Source organism: Pseudophryne corroboree, chromosome 2 (genome assembly GCF_028390025.1).
Source record: "Pseudophryne corroboree isolate aPseCor3 chromosome 2, aPseCor3.hap2, whole genome shotgun sequence".
Taxonomy (NCBI): Eukaryota; Metazoa; Chordata; class Amphibia; order Anura; family Myobatrachidae; genus Pseudophryne; species Pseudophryne corroboree.
The window spans coordinates 95,071,335-95,094,154 of record NC_086445.1 but is presented as its reverse complement, the minus strand read 5'-3'; the positions used below and the strand labels follow the sequence as shown (position 1 = coordinate 95,094,154).

General features: G+C 46.2%; 1 protein-coding gene across 1 annotated transcript in view; it reads left to right on the top strand.

Annotated features, from left to right (window-relative positions):
- The window catches only part of MMP20 (matrix metallopeptidase 20), a 182,114-nt gene that overhangs the window by 48,465 nt on the left and 110,829 nt on the right, over nt 1-22,820 (top strand). The window contains 1 exon segment of the mRNA XM_063950674.1: nt 20,201-20,350. Within this exon segment, the coding sequence (XP_063806744.1) occupies nt 20,201-20,350 (150 nt within the window).

The following is a 22,820-nucleotide window of genomic DNA, read 5'->3' as shown; positions in this document are numbered from 1 at the left end:
CAGAGAGAGTTTGATTTGGGTGTGGTGTGTTCAACATGCAATCTAATTTACAGTGTAAAAATAAAGAAGCCAATATTTACCCTGCACAGAAACAAAATACCCCACCCAAATCTAACTCTCTCTACACATGTTATATCTGCCTCCCCTGCAGTGCACATGGTTTTGCCCAACTGCTAAAAAATTTCCTGCTGCGATCAACTTGGAATTACCCCCGTTGTCCAGATCTGAGGAGAAATAATTCCACACCGAAGAGGTGGCTTATTTGGTAGTTTGCCCAGGCATCACAATGGGCTTCTTCATCCCAAGGACAACAGGTGTCTCCCCCGGTGCCTGACTTAAACAAACCACATCACCATCAGAATCCTCATCGTCAACTTCCTCCTCAGCGCCAGCAATACCCATATCCTCATCCTGGTGTACTTCAACAGTGACATCTTCAATTTGAATATCAGGAACTGGACTGTGGGTGCTCCTTCTAGCACCTGCAGGGGGCGTACAAATGGTGGAAGGAGCCACCTCTTCCCGTCCAGTGTTGGGAAGGTCCGGCATCACAACCGCCGACATACTTGGACTCTCCTTGGGGATTTGTGATACCATCTCAGAGCGCTCAGTTCTTTTCTGTGCTCTTTCCAGCTTAACTCTTTTAATTTTTATAGCGGCAGGATGAGGGCTTCCATCGTCATGTGAAGCTGAACCACTAGCCATGAATTTAGGCCAGGGCCTCAGCCGTTCCTTGCCACTCCGTGTCGTAAATGGCATATTAGCAAGTTTACGTTTGTCCTCAGACGATTTAAATTTCTTTTTTTTAGTTATTTTTACTGAACTTTGGCTTTTTGGATTTTACACGCCCTCTACTATCACATTGGGCATCGGTCTTGGCAGACGACGCTGATGGCATTTTTATCGTCTATGTCATGGCTAGTGGCAGCAGCTTCAGCACTAGGAGGAAGTGGTTCTTCTTGATCTTTCCCTATTTTCTCCTCAAAGTTTTTGTTCTCCATTATTTTTTGGGAGTTATATGAGACAATGGGGGTCATTCCGAGTTGTTTGCTCATTGACAATTTTCGCTATGCTGCATGCAGGGCGCATGCGCTTAGTTATTTAACTAAAAACTTAGCAGTTTTGCTGTGGATCCTGCGGCGCTTTTCAGTCGCACTGCTGATCGGTGAATGATTGACAGGAAAGGGGCGTATCTGGGTGGTAACTGAGCGTTTTCCGGGAGTGTGCTAAAAAACGCAGGCGTGTCAGGGAAAAACGCGGGAGTGTCTGGAGAAATGGGGGAGTGGCTGGCCGAACGCAAGGCGTGTTTGTGACGTCAAACCAGGAACTAAACGGACTGAGCTGATCGCAATCTGTGAGTAGGTCTGGAGCTACTCAGAAACTGCAAAGAATTATTATTAGTAGTTCTGCTACTCTTTCGTTCGCTATTCTGCTAAGTTAAGATACACTCCCAGAGGGCGGCGGCCTAGCATGTGCAATGCTGCTAAAAGCAGCTAGCGAGCGAACACTCAGAATGAGGGCCCATATGCGTCACAGGAATGACTGGAATTACTGATGACACAGGACACTACCACTGGTCTGATGCAGCCCAACAGGTTGTTAATAATAAGAATTTACTTACCGATAATTCTATTTCTCGTAGTCCGTAGTGGATGCTGGGAACTCCGTAAGGACCATGTTGAATAGCGGCTCCGCAGGAGACTGGGCACAAAAGTAAAAGCTTTAGGACTACCTGGTGTGCACTGGCTCCTCCCCCTATGACCCTCCTCCAAGCCTCAGTTAGGATACTGTGCCCGGACGAGCGTACACAATAAGGAAGGATTTTGAATCCCGGGTAAGACTCATACCAGCCACACCAATCACACCGTACAACCTGTGATCTGAACCCAGTTAACAGCATGATAACAAAGGAGCCTCTGAAAAGATGGCTCACAACAATAATAACCCGATTTTTGTAACAATAACTATGTACAAGTATTGCAGACAATCCGCACTTGGGATGGGCGCCCAGCATCCACTACGGACTACGAGAAATAGAATTATCGGTAAGTAAATTCTTATTTTCTCTGACGACCTAGTGGATGCTGGGAACTCCGTAAGGACCATGGGGATTATACCAAAGCTCCCAAACGGGCGGGAGAGTGCGGATGACTCTGCAGCACCGAATGAGAGAACTCCAGGTCCTCCTCAGCCAGGGTATCAAATTTGTATAATTTAGCAAACGTGTTTGCCCCTGACCAAGTAGCTGCTCGGCAAAGTTGTAAAGCCGAGACCCCTCGGGCAGCCGCCCAAGATGAGCCCACTTTCCTTGTGGAATGGGCTTTTACAGATTTTGGCTGTGGCAGGCCTGCCACAGAATGTGCAAGCTGAATTGTACTACAAATCCAACGAGCAATAGTCTGCTTAGAAGCAGGAGCACCCAGCTTGTCGGGTGCATACAGGATAAACAGCGAGTCAGATTTTCTGACTCCAGCCGTCCTGGAAACATATATTTTCAGGGCCCTGACTACGTCCAGCAACTTGGAGTCCTCCAAGTCCCTAGTAGCCGCAGGTACCACAATAGGCTGGTTCAAGTGAAACGCTGAAACCACCTTAGGGAGAAATTGAGGTCGAGTCCTCAATTCTGCCCTGTCCGTATGAAAAATTAGATAAGGGCTTTTATAGGATAAAGCCGCCAATTCTGAGACACGCCTGGCTGAAGCCAGGGCTAACAGCATTACCACTTTCCATGTGAGATATTTTAAGTCCACAGTGGTGAGTGGTTCAAACCAATGTGATTTTAGGAACCCCAAAACTACATTGAGATCCCAAGGTGCCACTGGAGGCACAAAAGGAGGCTGTATATGCAGTACCCCCTTGACAAACGTCTGAACTTCAGGAACTGAAGCCAGTTCTTTCTGGAAGAAAATCGACAGGGCCGAAATTTGAACCTTAATGGACCCTAATTTTAGGCCCATAGACAGTCCTAGACAATTTACAAGATGCAGAAGGGCGCACCCCGGGGTAATAGAGGTTGTCCAAATAAATTTTTTTGTGTTCAGAGATTCTCCCTTTTTAAAACAGAACAGGGTTCCTCAGAATATGAGGGGTCCCCAAGCAATGGTTACCCTAGTGTTGTGGGACAGACTGCGACAGATCCAGCAATAGTGAGAGTACCAAGGATTACCACGGCGAGAGGAGTAGCAGTACTGAGATCCCGGGAGGTATCTGTTTACCACCTCACAAACGCTATAGGGTAACCATTGCTTGGGGACCCCTCATATTCTGAGGAACCCTGTTCTGTTTTAAAAAGGGAGAATCTCTGAACACAAAAAAATGTATTTGGACAACCTCTATTACCCCGGGGTGCGCCCTTCTGCATCTTGTAAATTGTCTAGATACGTTTTTGGAAGTGGGGGTGACCACTTCGGCTGACGGTGCAGCACTGCTGACTTGGAGCGCTGGTTGGAAAACGTTTTCTAAACACCATAGACAGTCCTGTTTGCAGGAAATGCAGGAAACGACCCAGTTGAAATTCCTCTGTAGGGGCCTTCCTGGCCTCACACCACGCAACATATTTACGCCAAATACGGTGATAATGTTGCACGGTTACATCCTTCCTGGCTTTGATCAGGGTAGGGATGACTTCATCCGGAATGCCTTTTTCCTTCAGGATCCGGCGTTCAACCGCCATGCCGTCAAACGCAGCCGCGGTAAGTCTTGGAACAGACAGGGTCCCTGCTGGAGCAGGTCCTTTCTTAGAGGTAGAGGCCACGGGTCCTCCGTGAGCATCTCTTGAAGTTCCGGGTACCAAGTCCTTCTTGGCCAATCCGGAGCCACGAGTATAGTCCTTACTTCTCTCCTTCTAATGATTCTCAGTACCTTGGGTATGAGAGGCAGAGGAGGGAACACATACACTGACTGGTACACCCACGGTGTTACCAGAGCGTCCACAGCTATTGCCTGAGGGTCCCTTGACCTGGCGCAATATCTGTCTAGTTTTTTGTTGAGGCGGGACGCCATCATGTCCACCTTTGGTTTTTCCCAACGGTTCACAATCATGTGGAAGACTTCTGGGTGAAGTCCCCACTCCCCCGGGTGGAGGTCGTGTCTGCTGAGGAAGTCTGCTTCCCAGTTGTCCACTCCCGGAATGAACACTGCTGACAGTGCTATCACATGATTTTCCGCCCAGCGAAGAATCCTTGCAGCTTCTGCCATTGCCCTCCTGCTTCTTGTGCCGCCCTGTCTGTTTACGTGGGCGACTGCCGTGATGTTGTCCGACTGGATCAACACCGGCTGACACTGAAGCAGAGGCCTTGCTTGACTTAGGGCATTGTAAATGGCCCTTAGTTCCAGGATATTTATGTGAAATGACGTTTCCATGCTTGACCACAAGCCCTGGAAATTTTTTCCCTGTGTGACTGCTCCCCAGCCTCTCAGGCTGGCATCCGTGGTCACCAGGACCCAGTCCTGAATGCCGAATCTGCGGCCCTCTAGAAGATGAGCACTCTGCAACCACCACAGGAGAGACACCCTTGTCCTTGGAGACAGGGTTATCCGCTGATGCATCTGAAGATGCGATCCGGACCATTTGTCCAGCAGATCCCACTGAAAAGTTCTTGCGTGGAATCTACCGAATGGAATCGCTTCGTAAGAAGCCACCATTTTTCCCAGGACCCTTGTGCATTGATGCACTGACACTTGGCCTGGTTTTAGGAGGTTCCTGACTAGCTCGGATAACTCCCTGGCTTTCTCCTCCGGGAGAAACACCTTTTTCTGGACTGTGTCCAGAATCATCCCTAGGAACAGCAGACGTGTCGTCGGAATCAGCTGCGATTTTGGAATATTTAGAATCCACCCGTGCTGTCGTAGTACTACTTGAGATAGTGCTACTCCGACCTCTAACTGTTCCCTGGACCTTGCCCTTATCAGGAGATCGTCCAAGTAAGGGATAATTAAGACGCCTTTTCTTCGAAGAAGAATCATCATTTCGGCCATTACCTTGGTAAAGACCCGGGGTGCCGTGGACAATCCAAACGGCAACGTCTGAAACTGATAGTGACAGTTCTGTACCACAAACCTGAGGTACCCTTGGTGAGAAGGGCAAATTGGGACATGGAGGTAAGCATCCTTGATGTCCAGAGACACCATATAGTCCCCTTCTTCCAGGTTCGCTATCACTGCTCTGAGTGACTCCATCTTGAATTTGAACCTTTGTATGTAAGTGTTCAAGGATTTCAGATTTAAAATAGGTCTCACCGAGCCGTCCGGCTTCGGTACCACAAACAGCGTGGAATAATACCCCTTTCCCTGTTGTAGGAGGGGTACCTTGATTATCACCTGCTGGGAATACAGCTTGTGAATGGCATCCAATACCGCCTCCCTGTCGGAGGGAGACGTTGGTAAAGCAGACTTCAGGAACCGGCGAGGGGGAGACGTCTCGAATTCCAATTTGTACCCCTGAGATACTACCTGCAGGATCCAGGGGTCCACTTGCGAGTGAGCCCACTGCGCGCTGAAATTCTTGAGATGACCCCCCACCGTACCTGAGTCCGCTTGTAAGGCCCCAGCGTCATGCTGAGGACTTGGCAGAAGCGGGGGAGGGCTTCTGTTCCTGGGAAGAGGCTGCCTGCTGCAGTCTTTTTCCCCTTCCTCTGCCCCGGGGCAGATATGAGTGGCCTTTTGCCCGCTTGCCCTTATGGGGACAAAAGGACTGAGCCTGAAAAGACGGTGTCTTTTTCTGCTGAGAGGTGACCTGGGGTAAAAAGGTGGATTTCCCAGCCGTTGCCGTGGCCACCAGGTCCGATAGGCCGACCCCAAATAACTCCTCCCCTTTATACGGCAATACTTCCATATGCCGTTTGGAATCCGCATCACCTGACCACTGTCGCGTCCTTAACCCTCTTCTGGCAGAAATGGACAGCGCACTTACTCTTGATGCCAGAGTGCAAATATCCCTCTGTGCATCTCGCATATATAGAAATGCATCCTTTAAATGCTCTATAGTCAATAATATACTGTCCCTGTCCAGGGTATCAATATTTTCAGTCAGGGAATCCGACCAAGCCACCCCAGCACTGCACATCCAGGCTGAGGCGATTGCTGGTCGCAGTATAACACCAGTATGTGTGTATATACTTTTTAGGATATTTTCCAGCTTCCTATCAGCTGGCTCCTTGAGGGCGGCCGTATCAGGAGACGGTAACGCCACTTGTTTTGATAAGCGTGTGAGCGCCTTATCTACCCTAGGGGGTGTTTCCCAACGCGCCCTAACCTCTGGCGGGAAAGGGTATAATGCCAATAATTTTTTAGAAATTAGCAGTTTTTTATCGGGGGAAACCCACGCTTCATCACACACCTCATTTAATTCATCTGATTCAGGAAAAACTACGGGTAGTTTTTTCACACCCCACATAATACCCTTTTTTGTGGTACTTGTAGTATCAGAAATGTTCAAAACCTCCTTCATTGCCGTGATCATGTAACGTGTGGCCCTACTGGAAAATACGTTTGTTTCCTCACCGTCGACACTGGAGTCAGTGTCCGTGTCTGGGTCTGTGTCGACCATCTGAGGTAACGGGCGCTTTAGAGCCCCTGACGGTGTTTGAGACGCCTGGACAGATACTAACTGATTTGCCGGCTGTCTCATGTCGTCAACAGTCTTTTGTAAAGTGCTGACGCTATCACGTAATTCCTTCCATAAGACCATCCAGTCAGGTGTCGACTCCCTAGGGGGTGACATCACTATTACAGGCAATTGCTCCGCCTCCATACCATTTTCCTCCTCATACATGTCGACACAACGTACCGACACACAGCACACACACAGGGAATGCTCTGATAGAGGACAGGACCCCACTAGCCCTTTGGGGAGACAGAGGGAGAGTTTGCCAGCACACACCAGAGCGCTATATATATACAGGGATAACCTTATATAAGTGTTTTTCCCTTATATAGCTGCTGTATTGATTAATCTGCCAAATTAGTGCCCCCCCTCTCTTGTTTTACCCTGTTTCTGTAGTGCAGGACTGCAGGGGAGAGTCAGGGAGACGTCCTTCCAGCGGAGCTGTGAGGGAAAATGGCGCCTGTGTGCTGAGGAGATAGGCTCCGCCCCCTTCTCGGCGGCCTTTCTCCCGCTTTTTTAAGGAAAAACTGGCAGGGGTTAAATGCATCCATATAGCCCAGGAGCTATATGTGATGTATTTTTCGCCATCTAAGGTGTTTTTATTGCATCTCAGGGCGCCCCCCCCCCAGCGCCCTGCACCCTCAGTGACCGGAGTGTGAAGTGTGCTGAGAGCAATGGCGCACAGCTGCGGTGCTGTGCGCTACCTTATTGAAGACAGGACGTCTTCTGCCGCCGATTTCCCGGACCTCTTCTGTCTTCTGGCTCTGTAAGGGGGCCGGCGGCGCGGCTCTGGGACCCATCCATGGCTGGGCCTGTGATCGTCCCTCTGGAGCTAATGTCCAGTAGCCTAAGAAGCCCAATCCACTCTGCACGCAGGTGAGTTTGCTTCTTCTCCCCTTAGTCCCTCGGTGCAGTAAACCTGTTGCCAGCAGGACTCACTGAAAATAAAAAACCTATACTTAAACTTTTTCACTAAGCAGCTCAGGAGAGCCACCTAGTGTGCACCCTTCTCGTTCGGGCACAAAAATCTAACTGAGGCTTGGAGGAGGGTCATAGGGGGAGGAGCCAGTGCACACCAGGTAGTCCTAAAGCTTTTACTTTTGTGCCCAGTCTCCTGCGGAGCCGCTATTCCCCATGGTCCTTACGGAGTTCCCAGCATCCACTAGGACGTCAGAGAAAATAATATAATTGTAATTTGTTATACTGCAGCAGTGGATATATATAGCAGCAGCGTATATTGTCACTGGAATTACTGATGACACAGGACACTACCGCTGATCTGATGCAGCCTAACAGGTTGTTAATAATAATATAATTGTAATTTGTAATACTGCAGCAGTGGATATATATATAGCAGAAGCGTATATCGTCACTGGAATTACTGATGACACAGAACACTACCACTGGTCTGATGCAGCCCAACAGGTTGTTAATAATAATATCATTGTAATTTGTTATACTGCAGCAGTGGATATATATAGTTCAGCGTATATCGTCACTGGAATTACTGATGACACAGGACACTACCGCTGATCTGATGCAGCCTAACAGGTTGTTAATAATAATATAATTGTAATTTGTTATACTGCAGCAGTGGATATATATATAGCAGAAGCGTATATCGTCACTGGAATTACTGATGACACAGAACCCTACCACTGGTCTGATGCAGCCCAACAGGTTGTTAATAATAATATAATTGTAATTTGTTATACTTGAGCAGTGGATATATATACAGAGCCGGCCCTAACCAATATGATGCCCTAGGCAAGATTTTGGCTGGCGGCCCCTATCACCGCCGCTAGTTCTGCAAGAGATGCCTGGCATGAGTCAGCTGGCAGCTCTGCTAACGTTGGACGCCTTTTGTTTATGAAAATGCATCTTATTTGCATTACTATGTGGCTAGGATGCACCAGCAGCTTCTGCTGATTAAAGTGATATGCAGCATGCCTATATTCTGTGTGTGACTGCAGCTGTATCTGCATACAGAATTCTACTGTACAGTGATTTCCAGGAATACACACAGAATATAGGCTTGCCGCATATCATTTTAATCAGCAGAAGCTGCTGGTGCCCCTAAGCTTACCAAATGCCCTAGGCATTTGCCTAGTTTGCCTATGCCTAAGGCCGACTCTGTATATGTATATGTATATGTATATGTATGTATATATATATATATATATATACATAGCAGAAGCGTATATCGTCACTGGAATTACTGATGACACAGGACACTACCACTGGTCTGATGCAGCACAACAGGTTGTTAATAATAATATAATTGTAATTTGTTATACTGCAGCAGTGGATATATAGAGCAGCAGCGTATATCGTCACTGGAATTACTGATGACACAGGACACTGGATATATGGCAGCAGAGAACACCAACACTGTGAATGGCTGGACTGATACAGCACAATACACTGAGTGACTACACTGGACTGGTCTGCACAACACAGCACCACTTTACAGCTACACTGGATATACGGACTGGACTGAGCAGCACAACACTTGTCACCCCACTTTCCCGCCCCAATAAACAGAGACTGAGCACACTGAATACACGTCCTCTCACTCTCCGAGACTGGAGTGAAAATGGGCGCGACGCGCGGCTCCTTATATGGAATCCAAATCCCGTGAGAATCCGACAGCGGGATGATGACGTTTTGCCGAGTTCGGGTTTCCGAGTCAAGAGGGAAAATCCGAGCCTGACTCGGATCCGGACTCGGAAGGCAAAGTTCGGAGGGGTTCGGTTCTCTGAGAACTGAACCCACTCATCTCTAGTGTAATGTACTTTGATATTTGGATTACTGTCAATTCTTATGTCTCTGTTTACATGTGTCCTTATAAGCCCAGAAGCAGAAACCAAATAAATGTAATAAATAAAGGATCTGTGCACAGAATAGAGATCTTGCACCAGTTGTCATTTTTCCTCTGTGTTGTGTTGTGCAATTTACTGGGGTTTGTGCAACATGTGGTTATGTGGTATGGAGAAGTTATTCTCAAAATCTCCCTCATAAACAAGTAATTATTTCTAAAGATTACACTCTTCTGTTTTACCAAAACCACAACCCACAGACCCAGACATGCAACGTGAAGACTTAGAAGCTGATTCAGAGACTGGCGACTGCATGCTCGGAAATAAGTGCTGGTCTTAGCTTGCATTCAGAGTTGGCCACATTTATGCAGCTGTGCCACCCTATTCATCCACTTATGACCACCACTATCCCTTCCCTTGGTGAAGGAAATCTGTCTGACATCAGATGGACCTCTGTGTACTGTCACCACTGAATAGCCCTCAATTCTGTCTACAGACCAGCAACACGCCCAAGGAACACAACCTACAGGTGTACGGCCCACTGCCATCCAGTTAAACCTATTTGGCCACAAGTGGAGATGCAGCTGAGATCCGCTTGTACAGCTGCTATAAAAAGTTTCATCTGCAAAGCAGAATTGTGAGCACCTTTGAATCACCCTGATATTGTATATTGTAAGTCAAAGCATGGGATCATGTATTACATTGCGATACATCCCGCCCCTATTTGCACGCGTGCTGACATTTTTTCCCCTCAATATGAAGCAATCCTCACCTGCTGGGACAGCTCTTCCAATATAGAATTGTCCCAAGGAAGAATTGGTTTACAGTGTTATGAATGAGGTAGTGCCAGATTTCCCACTATACACGTGAGGCACGTGCCTAGGGGCGGCACCTGATGGGGGAGGCCCAGCAGTCTCCCCAAACCAGAGGAGCAACACAGCAGCCCCCCCCCCCCCTCCTCGTGGCAGTTTTAAGTGTGGCTGGGCTAGCAGGCCGGGCAGTCAACCCGCTGCGCTGTTGGTCACCAGCGCCGTTGCGCTGTTGGTCACCAGCGCCATTGCGCTGTTGGTCACCAGCGCCATTGCGCTGTTGGTCACCCACCCAGGCAGACTCCCGCTGCTCGCATCCCCCTGCTGCTACTCACTTCATGTTAGGCCATAAGAGCCGGGAGTAGTGGGATAGGAGCCAGCGTGGATGGCGGTGAGTCTCACACACACACACACACACACACACACACACACTCACTCTCTCTTTCTCACCTGGTACAATGTGTATAATGTGCTACCCGCTGCAATGTGTATAATGAGCTACCTGGTGCAATGTGTATAAGGGGCTACCTGGTGCAATGTGTATAAGGGACTACCTGGTGCAATGTGTATAATGGGCTACCTGGTGCAATGTGTATAAGGGGCTACCTGGTGCAATGTGTATAAGGGGCTACCTGGTGCAATGTGAATAAGGGGCTATCTGGTGCAATGTGAATAAGGGGCTACCTGGTGCAATGTGTATAAAGGGCTCTAACTGGTGTAACGTGTAAAAAATGGGCTCTGCCTGGCGTAAAATGTATAAGGGGCTCTACCTAGTGCAATATGTATAAGGGGCTCTTTCTGGTGTGTATAAGGGGTACTACTGTGTGGTGTAATGTGACTGATGGACACTATTGTGTGGTGTAATGTGAATTTGTACTATTCTGTAGCCATGCCCTTTCCTGTGGTGCTTGGGGGGGCAATATCATTGTGCCTAGGGGCGGCCAGACCCCTAAATTTGGCTCGGGAACCAGGACAGGGGTGATTTAAGAGAAGAGGGGGCCCATGTACAGTTTTCAGTCTCTTGCTGCTCTCCCTCAATGGTGCAGTTGCAAAGTAGACTCTGGCAGTGTGCCAGACTCTACTGCGCAGGTTTCCGAGAACATGACGCTCGTGCCTTGATCCTTGGGATTATTCTATTCCGCATGCACAAGTCTTCAGGAACATGGTGCCCATGTCATGTACCTGCAGATTTCTCTAGACTCTGCAGAGGTAAGTGCAAAGTATGTGTGCAGTGTGGGCCCCAATACTCTGCACCCATTATAGATACGCCCTTGACCTGAAAATCCTAACGTGGACATCCGCAAGTGTATGCGAAAAGAAGCCCATAGGTTTCTCTAGGCAACATTGTCTATTGAAAAACCAGGAGCTTGATGAATATCGGCACATCAGTCCCATAGAATTCCACAGTAGATGTCTCCAATTACCCTACAGTTGTTCTTCCATGCAGCTCTTTTGTGAGCTATGGACATATATGAGGCACCAGTGCTCAGAGTTCTAAGACGCATACCTGGGTTGTTCTTTTGCCTGTCAGGGTGGTGCCTATAAAGGTCCCTGGAAAATGTTAATCAGTCAGCATTTGTCTTGCCCTAGAGGCTCCTCCCTTAACGACACTAAGGCAGATGAGCTTTGTCGAGTGGTTTATCAATCGTTTGATGATGCTTTCAGCATGGTTCATCGTTGTGGTGTCAGGGTCTTGATATGCAAGCTGGATGTTGAATCGGCTTTCCAGCTGCTACTGCTTCACCCATCGGCTTTTCGGTTTATGCGGTTACCAATGGATTATGCCATTTCTTGTGCGTATATTGAGAGGTTTAGCTTCTTTCTTCATTGGTGCTTAGAGGCAAGATCTAAAGGCAGGGGTATTGCCCATTATTTAGATAATTTTTTTTAGAGGGTCTCACGGGTCACCAGCTTGAGCATGTCTACTGGGATTGATTTGTTTTTGGAGTTGGGTTTACCGATAGCCAGTGACAAGATGAAGAGGTTGTCTAGTCAGTTAGCATTCTTTGGAATAGATTTGAAAAAGTGGTTGATCTTTGCCAGCAGACAAAATCAAGAGGTTGCGCAATATAGTGTTATAGGGTTAGTTAGACTTATTAACTTAACCTCATCTGGGTCAGCAGAATTAAAATAGTGTTAAATGCAGATTAGTGTAAGAATTCTAAAAAAGGTTGAACTAGATGGACGTTTTGTCTTTTTTCACCTCAATAACTATGTTACTATGCAATGAGATTGTTATGGCACGGGTATCTGGTAAAGTTAGCAAGAAAATGGGGGACTCGAAATGTGCGCAGGGCAGCTTTAACTAGTGATGATTGTCTAACAGGATGTCACCACACCCCACTGAAACAAGAATTGCAGAAAAGAAGACAATCTTTCCCAGTATAAGCGCCCTAATATACAATAAAGCATAAGTAACATATATGTTCCTTATTGGTATAGATGTGTTGTTTCTTCAATATCTCAGTCGTCGGGAGTTTCAATTGTGATGATTTGGTCTCAGCAATGTTATGTAAAGACAAAAAGTAAATAAACATACAATGTGTAATATCGTTTTATATAGTCCTCTTTTTTGTTCAAAACAATCCTTGTCCCATCAAAAATGGAAGGAAACACCAAATAGAGATCTGTATGAGGCACGTACCCAAACTCACACTAGAAGCAAGTGTTCGTGCGTATAAAGGTTTCTTTATATTTCTTCACCCTTTCCGTGTAACCTTCACTAGATAGCATACAAAGAAACGCATACCTAAACTCACTTAGAGATATAAATAAATCAAGTGCATAAAGGTATCTTTTTCCTCTATGGTTATACTGTAGCAATTATGGTGCGTACCACACTCACGGGAAATGAAGCAAAGATATTCCTATCTGGGTTTCTTTTAGGATCCACAACCATCTCAGACTTGGGAACCCGACATATAGTTTGATGTCCACAGCAGTTTTTATGGGGAAATAGAAAGCAAATAAGCATGCAATGTGTAGTATAGTTTTATATGGTACGCTTTATTGTTTAAAACTGTCCTTGTCCCATCATAATAGAAGGAAAATAGATCAAGGTCTATACGAGTGTATACAAAAAAGAATAGAGTAGTCCACAAGCACTACTATAGCTAGGGAGATCTCTGCCCAAATGTTTTCTCTATCTGGATGCAGAATTATTTTCCCTTAGTGTTGTAGAATTTTTTTCCCTCCACACTTAGGTTCGCACCTTTGGACTGACCTCCAATCGGTGCGGGATGTACATCAAAAGGTTTCTTTACACTTTTTCACAGCATCTCAAATTGCATCAATTGGACATAACCACGTCCCTTGTAGGGGACACTCACCTCTACTAGGTTCCCTATGTTCCTTGAAAGGTTTCTTTAGCCGTGACACCATCCCGGTTTTCTCAGAGGTCAAAATGTCATTCACCACATCGATTGGTTGAACAAGAGGCCAAAAAACCAGATAGTAATAAAGTTCTTTCCAAAAAAGGGGATTGTTTTTATTCAAACAATTCAAACATAAAAAACAATGAAGATCCCACTGATCCTGTGTTTGTTCTGCTCTATACCCTCAGGAACCACTTGCATAAAAAATAATATCTTAAAACAATGGACCTTAATAACGGGTAAGGGCTTTGATGAACACTTACAGGCAGGGGTCAGCACAGGTACCAACGCGTTTCGGATAGGTTATCCTTCCTCAGGGCAAGGAACATAGGGAACCTATGGGCAGAGATCTCCCTAGCTATAGTAGCGCTTGTGGACTACTCTATTCTTTTTTGTATACACATGTTTGTCAAAGAGTGGTGCTCTTTGAGAGTATAGTACAAAGCTGCAACTAAGGCGCAAGTTACTCTTCTCTGTTTTTGGTTATAATACAAGGTCTATACGAGGTGCGTACCCCAACTCACACTCGAGGTAAGTATTTGTGCGTATAAAGGTTTCTTTTTACTTCTTCACCCTTTCCGTGTAACTTTCACCAAATAGTATGCAACGAGGAGCATACCTAAACTCACTTAAAGATATAGATGAGTCAAGTGTATATAGGTATCTTTTTCCTCTATTGTTACAGCAAGAAAAGTGCGTACCACACTAACGGGAAAGAAAGTGGAGATATTCCCATCTGGGTTTCTTTTGAATCCGCACCTGTCTCAGACTAAGGAACCAGGCATATATTTTGATGGTCCCAAAACAAAATGAAAAGGATATGCCACTCAATCCGTATCTTTTAAAAGTTTATTGTACAAAAATTCCCATAATTGGGATGTATAAAAAATTCAGACAGAAAAAAATCGACAACCGTCCATACAAAAAAGACCAACAAATTACTTCTTTTGAAAAAAAACATTAAAAGCATGGTCTGCACCAATATAGACGTCTTGAGGAAGGCTCCCGTTGATCCGAAACGTGTTGACAACCACTGGGCACTGTGAAACCTCTCCTTACTTCAAAAGACAGCTATTGAGGTATTTTTTATTATTACTTGCACTTTATGAAGTCCGGACCTCTATATTGGTGCAGACCATGTTTTTAATGTTTTTTTTCTAAAGAAGTAATTTGTTGGTCTTTTTTGTATGGATGGTTGTCGATTTTTTTCTGTCTGAATTTTTTTATACATCCCAAATTATGGGAATTTTTGTACAATAAACTTCTAAAAGATACGGATTGAGTGGCATATCCTTTTCATTCTGTTTTGGGACCATCAAAATATATGCCTGGTTCCTGAGTCTGAGACAGGTGCGGATTCAAAAGAAACCCAGATGGGAATATCTCCACTTTCTTTCCCGTGAGTGTGGTACGCACTTTTCTTGCTGTAACAATGGAGGAAAAAGATACCTATATACACTTGACTCATCTATATCTTTAAGTGAGTTTAGGTATACTCCTCGTTGCATACTATTTGGTGAAAGTTACACGGAAAGGGTGAAGAAGTAAAAAGAAACCTTTATACGCACAAATACTTACCTCGAGTGTGAGTTGGGGTACGCACTTCATATAGACCTTGATCTATTTTCCTTCTATTATGATGGGACAAGGACAGTTTTAAACAATAAAGCATACCATATAAAACAATACTACACATTGCATGCTTATTTGCTTTCTGTTTCCACATAAAAACTGCTGAGAATATCAACTATATGTCGGGTTCCCAAGTCTGAGACGGTTGTGGATCCTAAAGAAACCCAGATAGGAATATCTTTGCTTCATTTCCCGTGAGTGTGGTACGCACCATAATTGCTACAGTATAACCATAGAGGAAAAAGATACCTTTATGCACTTGATTTATTTATATCTCTAAGTGAGTTTAGGTATGCGTTTCTTTGCATGCTATCTAGTGAAGGTTACACGGAAAGGGTGAAGAAATATAAAGAAACCTTTATACGCACGAACACTTGCTTCTAGTGTGAGTTGGGGTACGCGCCTCATACAGATCTCTATTTGGTGTTTCCTTCCATTTTTGATGGGACAAGGACTGTTTTGAACAAAAAAGAGGACTATATAAAAAGATATTACACATTGTATGTCTATTTACTTTTTGTCTTTACATAACATTGCTGAGACCAAATCATCTCAATTGAAACTCCCGATGACTGAGAAATTGAAGAAACAACACATCTATACCAATAAGGAACATATATGTTACTTATGCTTTATTGTATATCTGGTAAAGTTACTCTGAGGCAAGCGCAGCCTCTGCTAGGCCTCTTTAATTTTGCTTGCAGGGTGATTCCCATAGGGAGGATTTTTGGCATAAAATTGGAGAGGTTGACCACTGGGGTGTGGAGATTGGGTCATTTTATCAGATTGTTGGCCGGGTGCATTGGATTTGTTAGTGCGGGAGTTTTTGTTGAGTTTTAACAGAATGCAAATTAGGGTAATGCCCCTGGTCTCCATTGTAGTAATTCAATTATTCACCAATGAGACTGAATCCCCCAGTTTTGGTGTCTTTTTGGGAGGTAGTTGGTGCATGTTGCCCTGGCTGGAGAATTTGGTCATCAAGGTTGTGACGTGGAATTTGCTGTTGATAGAGCTATTTCCATTTATCATCACCCTTGAACTGTGGGCTTTCAGGCTGGAGAACCGGTTGGTGGCTGTTTGGTACAATAATATGGGAGTGGTCCAGGCGATTAACAGGCAGAAGTCTACATCTTTGCCAGCCACTTGTTTAATCACACAAATTGTACTTCTTTGTTTGCAATTTACTGTCTCCTTCTGCGCAAACCATGTGCTGGGGTTTGACAATGGGATTTCTGACCCATCCCGATTTGATTGGGGGAGGTTTAGGAGATTGGCCACACATGCAAACCTGATTGGTGCGTTGTTCCCTGATTATATCTGGCAGGTTGTCCGCAGACATAGAGGGCTTAACCAGGCTCTGACTCCTTCAATGTATTCTACCTACATGGCCTTATGGGAGCATTGGAAGCAGTTCCTTTTGGGAAAGGAGGACAGAAGTAAGAGTTTAGAATCTTTCATTCTTGCCTTTTTATGGCGGTTGTACTCGTCGGGGAAACCGAGGGTATATGCAAACAAAGTCTTGGCAGGGATTTCGTTTTTTCTGTCAAGGGTGCTCAAAGGGTGGTGTAGAAACACTCCGACTCATCCCAACTCTATAAGAGGTTTTGATGGTCTGCTTTATCCTGGCAGTATTGTCACATGTTTGCTCGTCGCGTTATGAAGTCATTCTCTTTAGACTAGCCTTCGCCATGGCTTTTTATGGTGCATTGCGTGTGGCTGAGATTGCCGCTTCTTCTAGAATGTCAGCCTCTCCATTACTGGAATTGCTTGTCTCCGCAAGGTGCAATGTTCCAAGACTGATTAGCTAGTTGGATTCAATCGTCCGTTCCTCAGATTGTAGGATATGTCCTGTGGCTTTGGCAGCAGCTTACTTGGTACTCCATCCTAACATTCATGATGCTTGGTTTATGCATATGGATGGGTCACCGGTTACCCGCTATCAGTTTGGTTGGATTTTGAAGTGTTGCATCTCAGCACTTGGTCTGTCGCCTGTCAACTATGGAATGCTCTAGTTCTGCATTGTCACTAACCGCTGTGGCAGGGTGGGCTATGGGCAACATTCAGGTGGTTAGCAGATGGAAGTCTGGTGTGTACAAGAGATACATAAAACTTAGGTCTGGCAATTCATCCGTACTTGAGAACTAGCTACTACAGTAGCTAACTTTGGTGGGGTGCTATGAGGAATTTTTGGTTTACCACAAGTTTTCAATCCAGGCATCAAGCCGGCTGGTGGAAGTTTTGTGTTTTCGTCTTGAGTCAAGTTAGGATGCTATTCCCCATTTGTTTCACTGTGAGGGCCCTATTTCTTTTTCCTAGTACGTTAGGCCCCATTAGCCTTGTTATTGCTTTGTGCTTGGCTGTTTCGCTTTGAATTTTTATCTGCAAGTTATCTTTATTAATGTTATTTGTTCCATTTTTTGACAGGTGGTCTTTGGATAGCTCATTTATTTGGGTGCTGGGACACTCATATTTATTTGTTGGCTCTTTCAGAGATGACTGAGTTATGGAGAGTTGCCTGATCTTGCTTTTGTGCGCTGGATAGAATCTTGCTTTTGTGCGCTGGATAGAGCACCGTGAGTTATGGAGGGTGTTGGCTGAGTCAGTGGAGAGATTTGGTTACCCCCTGTTCTTAATCATCCATCTTTAGGGAAATAACCTCACCTCTCAGTCATGCTTGGATCTGCGGATATCCATTATGGGGGACTTGCTTGTTTTGATGGAACGGTGGCCTTTCTGCAGGGTGCTGTGGTCAGACATTTTGCCATGGCTGGTTTGGCACGTGGCAATCAGGTTTGGCACAGTAGGAAGGTTAATATGGTTGTGGGCAGGGCTGTAGCTGAGAGAGGTGGTGTGGTTATTGCTCATCCAGTGATTCTGTATACTGAGAGGCACCTCTTTGGTCAAGATGGGGTGCATTTGTCAGGATTTTTCGTGAGAGATCTGTTTAGGGGTCTGACGTCATGTTAGATTGGTATGGTGGCAGCTGCGGTTCCTGGAACCTTGTTGTTGGGTTCAGAATGGCCATTTACTTGGGGGGTTAGGTTTGTGCCCTGGAATGTTGCTCATGCGGTGGGGAGATGTGACGCATGAGATCAGGCAGCAGTAATGTGCTTAATTGGTCCAGGTGGGTCCTACCTTCTTGGATGCATGGGTGGCATACTAAGTTGATTCCATGGGGACAATCTGCCTCATTTAAGGTACTGGCAGTCCCTGCAAGGGTAGGACATGGGGCCCTTTTCCCTTGCAAGTTGTTTTTAATGCAAGGATGTTGAGAAGTTGGCTCATCCTTGTATTGTTGAAGGCAGTGACGTGCGGTGAGCTCAGTGGCTGGGGAGGCACTGGAAGCTACCCCCCACCACCCCCCCCCCCCCTATAGAGGGGAGAAAAAAAGTGTCCAGGGGGGATAATACCAGAGCAGGGGAGACACTCAGTGTGGGGTCCCCCTGCCATAACATTAATCAGCCCCCCAGCCAGTCAGCCCAGGGCTGGAATTCCTTGGAAAGTGGGGACCCCAAAAAATAAAAATGGGGTCCCCCCTCCCGAGCAACAACCAGCACTGGGCTGATAGCCCAGTGCTATGCCCCGCATACCTGGTGGCGGTGTGTGCGGGGTTCATTGTATGCTAATATTGTTCTTTACAGGTGACCTACAGGTCCCAGCAGGCCTGCTCCAGCATGCCGGCACTTGGAGAACCACAAGTGCCAGCATGCCTGGACATAAAGGGCCCGCTGGCACCTGTAGTCCGCCTGTAAAGAGAATATTAAAACACCACACATTTTAAAAAAAAAAAGTTTTATTAGTTAGGGTCTTCACCTGGGGGGTGGAGGCCTTTAAGCTCTTTTGCATGGCCGCTGGCTCCCCAGGGCTTCCAGCGTCTTCACCTGGTGGGCGGCGGCTGTTAGGCTCTTCTGCATAGCCTCCGCCCATCCAGAACTTCCACGGCATCTTCTATCTTCAGGAGCTCTTCACTGCTCCTCCTCCGCCGTCGGACTGATGCCGCTGCCTCGCACTGACTTATATAAGTCAGCCGGAGAGGGTGGGGCAATTATGCGGAAAGCCGTGATTGGCTCGCGGCGGCCATCTTGAATTTCAAAAATTACGCTGAGGCGCCATTTTTGAAACTGGTACCGCTCGACTGCTAAACTCTGAAAAAATGGCAGGCAGGGATCTCGGATCCCTGCCTGCAGCTAATACTATCACCTCTGCCGAGTCCTGCTGCCACCTCTGCTGCGTCCCACCGCCCCTACCTCCGCCACCTCCGCCCGCACCTCCGCCGTGCCCACACAGTGATGACAGCGGATCCAGTGACAGATCCGCCGGCAAATCACTCTGGCCTCACTGACAGGGGCGTGCTTTCATGGGTTGAAAGCACGTCCCTGTATCAAGGCGGCACTTTAGTAGGTGCCGCTTTGCCCTTGATTTTCAATGGGCTTTTACAGCCCATAGCATGGCCCCGCCTCCGCCCGCCCCCCCCCCGCTCCTGCCCCTGTCCCTTTGAAAACGGGAGGCATTACTATTGGTGCCTCCCAAACTCATTTTAAGTGTAGAAATGATTCGATTAATATAAAGGAGATATTTATGACACAGAATATGTGTCATAAATGTCTTCTTTGTATTATTTTAATCATTAATGACAGGGGAGGCACTGCCTCCCCTGACTGCACATCCCTGGTTGAAGGGTAGTTGTCCCTGGTTTTGCTTGCTATGCTTTGCTGTATCTAGGCCGTTCATCTCCTCACCACCATACCCTAGTTTAATCTTAGGTTAACTTCCCAAAAATGAAAGCTTAACCCTTTTCACAACATTTATGGTTGTACGAATGGTTATTTTATTTGGATAAGCTGAGATGTGGTGTGAATGGAGCATGGAGAGTGCCTGTCGATAGAGCGTTGAATTGGATTCCAAAAGCAAGTAACTGAAAATATCACCAAATGACAATAAATCTTTCTTCTATTTCTTCTGGGATTGCAAAATATACAACCAGCATGAGTAAACTAGAAGTTGATCAAGCTATAGATATGGGCCTAAAAGCTTGGAGTGATGCTACACCTCTACATTTTGTGAAAACAAATCAAGGGGAAGCAGACATCATGATTTCCTTTGAATCTGGAGGTATTATAGCTTTGCAAGTAGGACATGTATGTTGCTTTTCTTTCATTACAGAAGGCAGTGAAGCAATAGTAAACCTTAATGCTCCATAAGTAGTCTTAGTTAAAGGGGATCTCCAAACGGAATATTTCATGTTTATAGACTAGTCCATGTAAACTAATAAAACTTATGGTATATGTGTACCATACTCCCCGCTTCCCCCTACAGCCTGGTCCAGTGATGCGTCACTGCAATGCTCTGTGACTTCCATAAAGAGTCACCAGGGTAAGTTGTTCAGGCAAAATGCTGTTTGCACCCATTCCTTTTGCGTGCAATGCTTTATTGGGGCAGCTGATAAGCATTTACTATCTTGGCAAGAGGTGGTCTTTTTTTGGGGGTCACTTGCAATTTCAACAAAGCACAAAATCCTGTTATGATGCATCACAACTTCTGTGCTCAGGTGTACACAGGTGCAAATAGTGTCTTACTGTATGTCTATTGTGAAGGAGCATTTTTTTTTGCTTTGGTGGATGGCCAAATGGAGGAGCACTGGGGCTTTCCTTTGGATGGCGAGCTAGTTAAAACTAGGGATGAGCTGGTTCGGTTCCCTGAGAACCAAATCCCTTCGAACATCACGTCCCGATCCCGGATCCGAGCCTGGCTCGGGACTTCCCGCCAGACTCGGAAATCAGAACAAGGCAAAACATCATCATCCCGCTGTCGGATTCTCGTGGGTTTTGGATTTCATATAAGGAGCTGCGAGTCGCCGCCATTTTCACTCCAGTCCTGGAGAGTGTAGTGAGAGGACGCGTCTCCTCAGTGTCTGTGCGGGAAAGTGGTGTGGTGCGTGGGGTGGCGACCTGCTCTTTTGTGTCATTCCAGTGTGGTCTTGTGCTGCATCAGTCCAGTGGTGGTGTCTTGTGCTGCATCAGTCCCGTCACAGTGGTGGTGTCCTGTGCTGCCATAAGTCCAGTGGTGGTGTCCTGTGCTGCTGTATACGTCCAGTCCAGTGGTGCTGTGTTGTGCTGCCATAAGTCCAGGGGTGCAGCCGTATAAGTCCAGTCCAGTGGTGCAGCCGTATAAGTCCAGTCCAGGGGTGCAGCCGTATTAGTCCAGTCCAGGGGTGCAGCCATATAAGTCCAGTCCAGGGGTGCAGCCGTATAAGTCCAGTCCAGGGGTGCAGTCGTGTAAGTCCAGTCCAGGGGTGCAGCCGTATAAGTCCAGTCCAGGGGTGCAGCCGTATAAGTCCACCAATATTGCGCTTGTACTACATATGGGCAAATTCCAGCATGTCCCATGTTTTGCACATATAATTAATTTGGTGGTGCAGAATTTTTTTTAAAATGACAGGGGCATGCAGGAGATGCTGTCGGTGGTCGAAAAATTGCGGGCCACTTTCGACACTCAACCACTGCGTGCCACGCCTAGATGGGCCAGGTGTTTGTGCCGCATACTTGTGTCTCTTAGCAAAGTAATCCAGCTACCTCATTGCACCTCTTTTTCTTCTTTGCATGATGTGCTGTTTGGGGCTTAGTTTATAAAAGTGCCATCCTGTCTGCCACTGCAGTGCCACTCCTAGATGGGCCAGGTGTTTGTGCCGCACACTTGTGTCGCTTAGCAAAGTCATCCAGCTACCTCGGTGCAACCTTTCTCACAACCATGCGATGTAATCAATAATCGCACTGCGGATTGGGTGGGTTTTATCACCTCACATACTCGGATATGGATGGTGATAAATCGGTCCCTCTGTGAGATACTTAAATGGACTGAAACAAGTGGAGATAGGACAAAGTAGAAATAAATGTTTATTAGGGAAGATACATATGCAATTACCGTAAACCAAGTGTCATTTATAACATTGGTAGTCAATATACTTAGAAGAAATTCGGTGCACATAGAACTCTGTAAAACTCAATGTCTTAATGATGTTTCAGCTTTTTTTTCAGTGAAATTATAAAACTAAGGGGGACATTTACTAAGCAGTGATAAGAGCGGAGAAGTAAGCCAGTGGAGAAGTTGCACCATCAACCAATCAGCAGCTCTGTATCATTCTATAGTATGCAAATTATAGCTGTTACTTCAGTGCTGATAGGTTGCCATTGACAACTTCTCCACTGGTTCACTTATCTGCTCTTATCACTGCTTGGTAAATGTCCCCCTTAGTTATGTACCCCATACATTTGTGAGATATCAGGTACAATCCTTCGATTTCGACCGCATCTGTGAGATAAATCAAAGGATTGTATGCACATTTTAGGTACCATGCGACCCGCGGGCACGCCGGTCGAATCTCGCGTTGCAAGATATTGCTGCAGTTAATATTTATCGCATCGCAGTGCGATTGCATGTGTTTTAAAAAAACACATGCGATATATCGCACTGCGATGCCCGGGCTGCTCCCACTCGACGGTGACATGCCCATCACGTGATTACCATGCGATCTATCGCATGATAGCGTGGTAATCACTTTGGCAGTACAGGTGCGATTTCATGG